Source organism: Raphanus sativus, unplaced genomic scaffold (assembly GCF_000801105.2).
Source record: "Raphanus sativus cultivar WK10039 unplaced genomic scaffold, ASM80110v3 Scaffold4344, whole genome shotgun sequence".
Lineage (NCBI taxonomy): Eukaryota > Viridiplantae > Streptophyta > Magnoliopsida > Brassicales > Brassicaceae > Raphanus > Raphanus sativus.
Genome location: NW_026619646.1, coordinates 1 through 7,440, shown reverse-complemented (window position 1 = coordinate 7,440; position 7,440 = coordinate 1). Strand labels below are relative to the sequence as shown.

Genomic DNA, 7,440 nt, shown 5'->3' with positions numbered 1-7,440 from the left:
GTGACACATCACAACGATCTAGACATGAAGCTGTACATGCGTATCGCGCCCGAGCTCTTTCTGAAGCAACTTATCGTCGGTGGCTTGGAGCGTGTTTATGAGATCGGAAAGCAATTCAGAAACGAGGGTATTGACCTGACCCACAACCCAGAGTTCACCACTTGCGAGTTCTATATGGCTTTCGCAGACTACAACGACCTCATGAAAATGACTGAGGATATGTTGAGTGGCATGGTCAAAGAGTTGACAGGTGGTTACAAGATCAAGTATCATGCTAATGGGTATGATAAGGAGCCAATCGAAATCGACTTCACTCCTCCATTCAGGTTTGAGTCAAATCAATATTTTCATTGATTAAAAATAAAGTAAGCTTATCTATGGCAGCAATGATATACATGATTTTTTTTTCTTTTTTTTGTAGGAGGATTGAGATGATTGGAGAGTTGGAGAAGGTGGCTAACCTTAATATACCAAAAGATTTGGCTAGTGAAGAAGCCAACAAGTATTTGATTGATGCGTGTGCCAAGTTCGACGTGAAATGCCCTCCTCCTCAGACAACAGCTCGTCTGCTAGATAAAGTACGTAACATCTTCTGTCTGCCTCTTTCATGCCTATTACGTATAGCATTCGAAAATTAAAAATCTGAGATATTTTCTTTTAATGCAAGCTTGTTGGAGAATTTCTGGAAGTGACATGTGTGAACCCGACTTTCATCATCAATCATCCCGAGATCATGTCTCCCTTGGCAAAGTGGCACAGATCAAACAATGTTCTCACCGAGAGATTCGAGCTCTTTATCAACCAACATGAAGTAAGCACTAGCTAACTAACTATGAATTTGTTTATTTAGAGTTGTTTTATACTAACATATTACATACTTTGACCGCAGCTTTGCAATGCTTACACCGAGTTGAACGATCCAGTGGTTCAGCGTCAAAGGTTTGCTGATCAACTCAAAGACAGGCAGTCTGGAGACGATGAGGCCATGGCTTTAGATGAGACTTTCTGCAATGCTTTGGAATATGGTTTGGCTCCTACGGGTGGCTGGGGGTTGGGTATTGACAGGCTTGCCATGCTATTCACCGACTCTCAGAACATCAAGGTCTGTCTCTTCTCTCATTCTCTGCTAATGATTTGATCTTTTCTGGCTAAACTCATGAATTGTACTTGTAAATGTTTCAGGAGGTTATTCTCTTCCCTGCAATGAGGCCACAAGACGATCCAGCAGCCGTAAAAGGTACGATCTAACTGATGGTTTAGTGTTAGTATTATCCGTGTTTAGATTGCAACTTTATGCTGTTTTTTTTTTTTGCAGCTTCTCTGCAAGCAGAGAACAAAGGAGACTGAGCACAGTTTTCATCTCTTATTTTTGCCTGTTAAAGGCCTTTGAGGTTTGGTAGTGAAAGTGCTATTATGCAACCAGCGCAGCGGTTCTCAATTTACTTTTGATTGCGATGTATGAACAACCATATTTTTACAAACAAAACTTTTTATTAAAAACCTTTGTAACACTTTTCGGAAAATCGTTTATTGTTTTTAAATTGTGGTTTTATGCTGATACTAGTGATCAGCGCTTTAATATGTGTTCTAATTTTTGATAATCTAATATAGGGTATTTTTTAGTTAGAAAGAGAAAGACAATATTATAGAAAAATAAAATAGATGAAATAATATTGTTCGCTTCATGATGTTTTCATATGTGAGTGCACATTGATTTTTTTTTGTTTTCTTAAGTCATTAATATTTTATAAAGTTGCACAAAAATTATTGCCCACTACCTAAAGCCCAAACTTGTTTCGGTTACCTTGAAAGAATAATCTTTTTTTTTTTAGAACACCTTGAAAGAATAATCAAAATTTAATCATTTGTATATTCACACCATATAATTATAACATCATTTAACTTTCTTTTGTTCAGTCCATACCATTTGTTCTGTCAATGCATTTATTCCGTCTGTTTACATTAGCCTAATTTATATTGCTTGATCTGCATCATTTTCTATCGAACATCCAGACCTGAAGCCTATGATTTTATATTGTGTCATTATTAAAGTGGTTGAAATGGTATACTATTGATAACCTTGTTTAGAATGTTACAGCTATTTAATAAAATTGAAGGAAAACAAAAAGTCATGGATTGAGAAACAAAATATGTATTTTGATGAATGATGATCACATAGAAAAAGTCAGACAGCTTTAAGCTTTGTATTGTAATTGGGGTCTCAAATCAAAATCATATCTCACAGGACAGCACAAGCCAACTCATATCCTCTCTTCAACACATGTTTTATTATCTCTCAGACCAAATACCTTTCATATTTATTTTGTTTATGCTTAAAAAAGTCATACGTTTCACTTACTAATAATAATGATAATACTATTACAAAATTCTTTGAAAAAATAAATTTATGCATATCTGTTACTACATTTTTATCACCACCAATTCGTATATGTGATGGAATAATGATGATGGTAATGAAATCATTTAAGTTGAGATTTACCCACCAAGTAAAAGATAAGAAGAGAAAAGGTTGTGGGTTCTCACGTCTTTTTATTTTGTTTCCCACTTTATAATTCACTTTTTCCATACACCAAGTCAATTAAAAATTGAGTTCATATAACTAATTACAATTTTTATATCCCAAAAATCAAACTGCCCAAAAACATTTTTTTTTATATATAGAAACACAAGTTCCTCTTTCATATTCCTTTGAAGAATGGTTTGAGCATTGATGTTCCACTCTTTTTTGCCTCTTCCAAATCTTCATTTGTTTCTCCTAACAACCTGCCAAAAACATAACAATACACTTATTAGTATAGATCATTCTGAGATTATTATTTATTATTGATCGATAGACTGTAACATGGAATCCTAACCTTTTGTACGTGTTTAAGGATAACACTTTAGAGATTTGGCTTCAGTAATCTCTTAGGGTTTGTGAATTCATTCAGCATTTGCTTATATATGAGTCTTTGCCAATTGCTCCAAGCATTCTACATGCTACTTCCAGCAACTTCCCTGTTGATTAATGAAATAAAGAACTTTAATTATTAGGTCATGATCACAACCAATTAATTCCAATCGCAGTCTCCTGTCACTTAATTAAAAACTATTTCCGGAAATTAGACTTTAGAAAAAGCTAAAAGCCAATAATTTAACCAAATATAATAAATGAAAATTTGTAAACGTGTGAAGATGCTTTAGGACCGGTAATGTCGAAGAAGCTTCTAATGATTCTTTCTTATGTTTGATATACCTCACTAAACTTTATCTTTAGAACATAATTAATACCTAGAGTGACTAAGCGTTAATCATGTACTAAAAATCATAATTCATAGATAACTTTGGTCACAAGTAAGTGAGTAAAACTACAAACTTCTATCCTCAAAAACGATCATAATCATGTCTCACTTATCATGTTAAACCTAATTAGTCACGACGCTAATGATCAAACCATAGACACGCAACACAATCAATCAAACGTACCTCTTCTTGTCTGAACAACTTTCTTAACCGAACCACTCGGTTTCTTAACCGTCTCTTCTTCCACCTCAGGGAACAAGACACCATCAATCCCCTGAACCGAAATCCGACCGGCCGTGTAAATATCCGGATCGAACAAGTAAGCAGACCGGTCACCAGAACCGAACTTAACCGAACCATCAGCTTCCTTCGCCGCAACTTTATGAGGAAAACGCAGCGTTTCATACTTCACCTTCCCGAATCTCCTAACCGAGTTATACATACTCTCCTCCGTCTGATACTCCGGTATAATGTGGTAATACATTATCTGCTCCGGAGCCCCGGGCTCGCTCAACTGATCCGTCGTCAGTTTCGCCATAGCCTCGTCGTTGGGAGCTAGCACGGTGAGGACGTAGCCTTCCGACACCAACCGTCCCATCTCCGTCGCGAGCGACGTCAGGTTCACGAGAATATCCGCCATCTCGTTGTACCCGCCGTAGTGCAGCAGCGTGTGGATGAAATCTTTGACCTGAGCCTCGCCGTTGAAATGGTGACGTGGACCTCCGGGTCCCGGAGCCGGCGCCGGAGCTAGCGACGGACCTGGAGCCATGGCGGATTGGATCGGGAGAACCGGTGGGGATCCGGCGGGTACCGCGACGGAGGCGGCGGCGGATTTCTTGAGACGGTTTGTTCTCGGGTCGATCTCCGGAGCTCCTTCGGGTAACACGGCGGAGATTGACCGGAGGTTTCTCCGCCGGTTGAAATCTTCTTGCACCGAGCGAGGGATTAAAAGCCGTTCGATCCCGTGGATCAACCCGTCGGGTCGGGTCAAATCATCGGGTCGGGTTATCACGGCGGAGTTCACCAGTCTCTTCCCGTTACCTTTGGTTTTGCTCAAATGCAGCACTTGGTCGCGGCCTAGCGTGACGTGTTTGACCCGTCCGGAATTATCTTCGGGCCATTGGTTTGACCCGACACGAGTGGGGATAATGTGGGACAAGAGTAGTGTCTGGAGAGATTTGAGGTTGCCCGGTTGGAGCAAGAACCGTTTGAAATCCGGGTCAAGGTCACGCTCTAAGGCTTCGTTGCGAGGGGCAAAGATTGTGATATTGTGACGACCGACGGCGTCTTCTAGTGTTTGGAGGAGGAGAGCTTTCTCGACGAGCTCCGCGAGCTCGGTGTAACGAGAGTCGAGGAGAGCTACGAGGACTGAGTTTGAGTTGATTTGACCTCCAGACCCGGTTATGTTGTGGTGACCCGGTTCGAGACTTTGTGGCAAAGCCGATGCAGTGAGGAGGAGTAAGAAAGATACGATGGAGCAACCATAGATGCAGCGATCCATGGTGCTCAGATTGGGATTAATCTCTCTTGAAGGAATAAATTGAAAATGCCTTTTCTTGGAGGATATGCTGTTTATTCTTATTACTTGAATCGTCGGTTACCGAGAGTGGGTGTGAGAGACGGCCAAGAAAGAAGAAAGATAGAGAGAGAGAGAGAGATGTGTGAATTTGGCTGGTGTCTGGTCTATGTTGTGTATCAAAACAGGTTTGGGTTTTCGGACAGGCTGGTGGTGGGAACCACACGGTGTCTGGAATTTTAATTATTTTAAAGATGACTTTGGCTTTCTTTAGGTCTTGCCTCGGCTCAGCTCGGCTTCCTTTACGTTTCAATGAACCTTTTGCATTATTTTCCGGCTCAATCTCTTGTATAATCATTGAATAAACACTACTTTTGTCTTTCTTAAAACTATATTAACAAAATAGTAGTATTATTTCAGACTAACTCTGCAATGATTTAGAATAAACCTCTTAGCTGATTAAAAAAATTCTCTGAGTAATTTCATCAAACAAGTTATGTGCATGTACCTTGTTCATCCACTTCAACTGTTACAGCAGTTCCTGATCCACTTCAACTGTTACAGATCGTCCCGTTACAGTCGTGAGGGAGCTTCCCTCGCCGTGATCTCCCAGAGACGTACAAGCTCCAATTTACTCTCATTAAATCAGCTCTGATTTACTCTCCATCAAATCAGCTCCGATTTACTCAAACCGTCCGGTGCGATTCGGTCTCCGACGAGTCCGTAACGAGAAGAAGGAGAAGAATTTTTCAAAAAAAAAAAGAGAGAAGAAGGAGAAGAGAACGCAAACGGAGAAGAGATTGAGAGAGAGCGAGGGAGGAGAGATAGAGAGAGAGAGGAAGAAAGAGAAGGTCAAGGATCAAGTCCTTCCAATCCCTATTGAAGGATTGATCCTTGGTTATTTCTGACAAAATATTATTATTATATTTCATCAAGGAAGAAAGAGAAGGTTAAGGATTTAACAAGGACTGCTGTTGCGGATGGTCTTAGGGTTAACAAAAGGAAAGCCTATCATGAAGCTGTCCTTTTCCTATAGGGTTGGTTTTCTTATTATTGTGTAGGTGTTGTATAGGCTGATGTGAGGACCACAAACATCACTTTAACTCATAAGTGTTTAGCATTAAATTCAGGTGTTGCTATCACGACTATCTCATTCTGCATCTCTCTAAACTAGGCTTCTTTCCACTTTCATCTCTCATTATTTCTTCTTTGTTTGTGTTTCAATTGTCCTTTGCTAGACTTCACTAATTCAGCTTTGGTGTGTCCTGTCTGTTCCCTCCCCCACTCCATTATTTGGTAAATCTCGTGCAATTCTTTATTTCTCAGATGGTTTTTAAGTTCAATGAAATAACTGCTCTTTTGAATCCAGAATAGTAACAAAACACATGGAAATATTTTGTTTTGACAAATACTGAACAGCCAAACCGTCTATAACCATTGATTTTAGTTTGGATCATATTATATGGGGCATAGGTACATTTTGAGATTTGTTTTAGGGGCGAGCTGAAACTAAATATAGAAGATATACTGACATGGTGATCAGTGAGGAAATTATTATATTTTTTTATATATAAGATAAACTCTAGTCTTGTTCATACATATCATCATTGAACTTCTATTGATGATAAATTTCGCAGAAACAAAACGCTACAGAAGTAAGATTATACATCCAACGAGATACAAAGAAAATAGAAAGCAGTGAGTTTGTGAAAAAAAGAAAAAACAGTGAGTTAGGCCCATTAATACAGCCCAGAACAAGTGCAGTAAGATAACTCGGGCCTGATAGAAACTAAACTTCAATTACTCGATCGGGCCTTAAAAGCCGATCTTTTCTATAAGCGCGGGAATAACGAAAATGTTTCAAACTATTGATTCGAAACGCGAGAATGCACACTCCTCGTTGAAGCGCGTGGTGAAACAGGTAAGTAATAACTGAGGTGGGACATCACACGATTCACGAACTTTGACGTAGCAACCAAAAAGGTGTAATAAATATAAATAAATGATGGTTGTTTTAGTTCATACACCGACAGCTCCAACTCAAGCCACGTGTGTTTCCATTTTCCTCGGCTTCTTCTTAGCTTCATATGTCCTTTCTTTTTTCTTTTTTCTTTTTCCTTTTATGTTTGGTTGATTTCTTAATCTCACTTTCAATAACTATCATTAACTTATAGAAGATGACTTACTAACTCTCCTTTTGTTATCTTCTTTAATGAGTTCACTGATTGTATCTATCTTATTAAAACAGAAACATTCTGTTGGACCTAACATTTATTTTGTAAGTTTTTAAATTAAATACGCATTTATACTTTATAGTTAAACTTACATTAAATCACTAATGTTTTTTTCTTTATATTACTATCCGTGTTTCCAAACAATATCTAATCTATTAAAACTGAAGTACAAATAGTACTTAACCTTCAGTTTTGCACAAAAATTACATTAGAATGCCACTAAGTATTAACAATAAAATTAAATAAATATCTCCCAAGCTTTTATTAGTTATATCGGCAAAGCCCATTAACACTAATGTTAATGATTGACAATAACCATGCGGGCTGAAATATATGTATAATTTTAAACATATTACAAATCTATGAGTATTATTTGAATAATGACAC

The 7,440-nt window shown here is 38.3% G+C and overlaps 2 protein-coding genes across 4 annotated transcripts; one reads left to right on the top strand and one right to left on the bottom strand.

Annotated features, from left to right (window-relative positions):
- Positions 1–6: 6 nt before the first annotated feature.
- On the top strand, positions 7–1,558 carry LOC130507331 (lysine--tRNA ligase, cytoplasmic-like). The gene is made up of 6 exons (XM_057002041.1): positions 7–326; positions 422–578; positions 668–811; positions 890–1,102; positions 1,183–1,237; positions 1,316–1,558. Exons 1-6 carry the CDS (start codon positions 25–27, stop codon positions 1,345–1,347), a joined length of 903 nt encoding a protein of 300 aa, XP_056858021.1. The 5' UTR covers positions 7–24; the 3' UTR covers positions 1,348–1,558.
- Positions 1,559–2,517: 959 nt separating this feature from the next.
- Positions 2,518–5,741, bottom strand: LOC130507332 (fasciclin-like arabinogalactan protein 18). Of its 3 annotated transcripts, none has more exons than XM_057002043.1 (4): positions 5,328–5,741; positions 3,487–5,137; positions 2,877–3,018; positions 2,518–2,784 (listed from the first exon to the last, which is right to left on the bottom strand). In XM_057002043.1, the coding sequence occupies exons 2-3, from the start codon at positions 4,802–4,804 to the stop codon at positions 2,948–2,950; spliced, it is 1,389 nt and encodes a 462-aa protein (XP_056858023.1). In that variant the 5' UTR covers positions 4,805–5,137; positions 5,328–5,741; the 3' UTR covers positions 2,518–2,784; positions 2,877–2,947. The 3 variants fall into 3 exon arrangements, with proteins under 3 accessions (XP_056858023.1, XP_056858024.1, XP_056858022.1); XM_057002044.1 differs by having other exon boundaries at positions 3,487–5,119; XM_057002042.1 differs by having other exon boundaries at positions 3,487–5,741.
- Between the last annotated feature and the right edge of the window lie 1,699 nt (positions 5,742–7,440).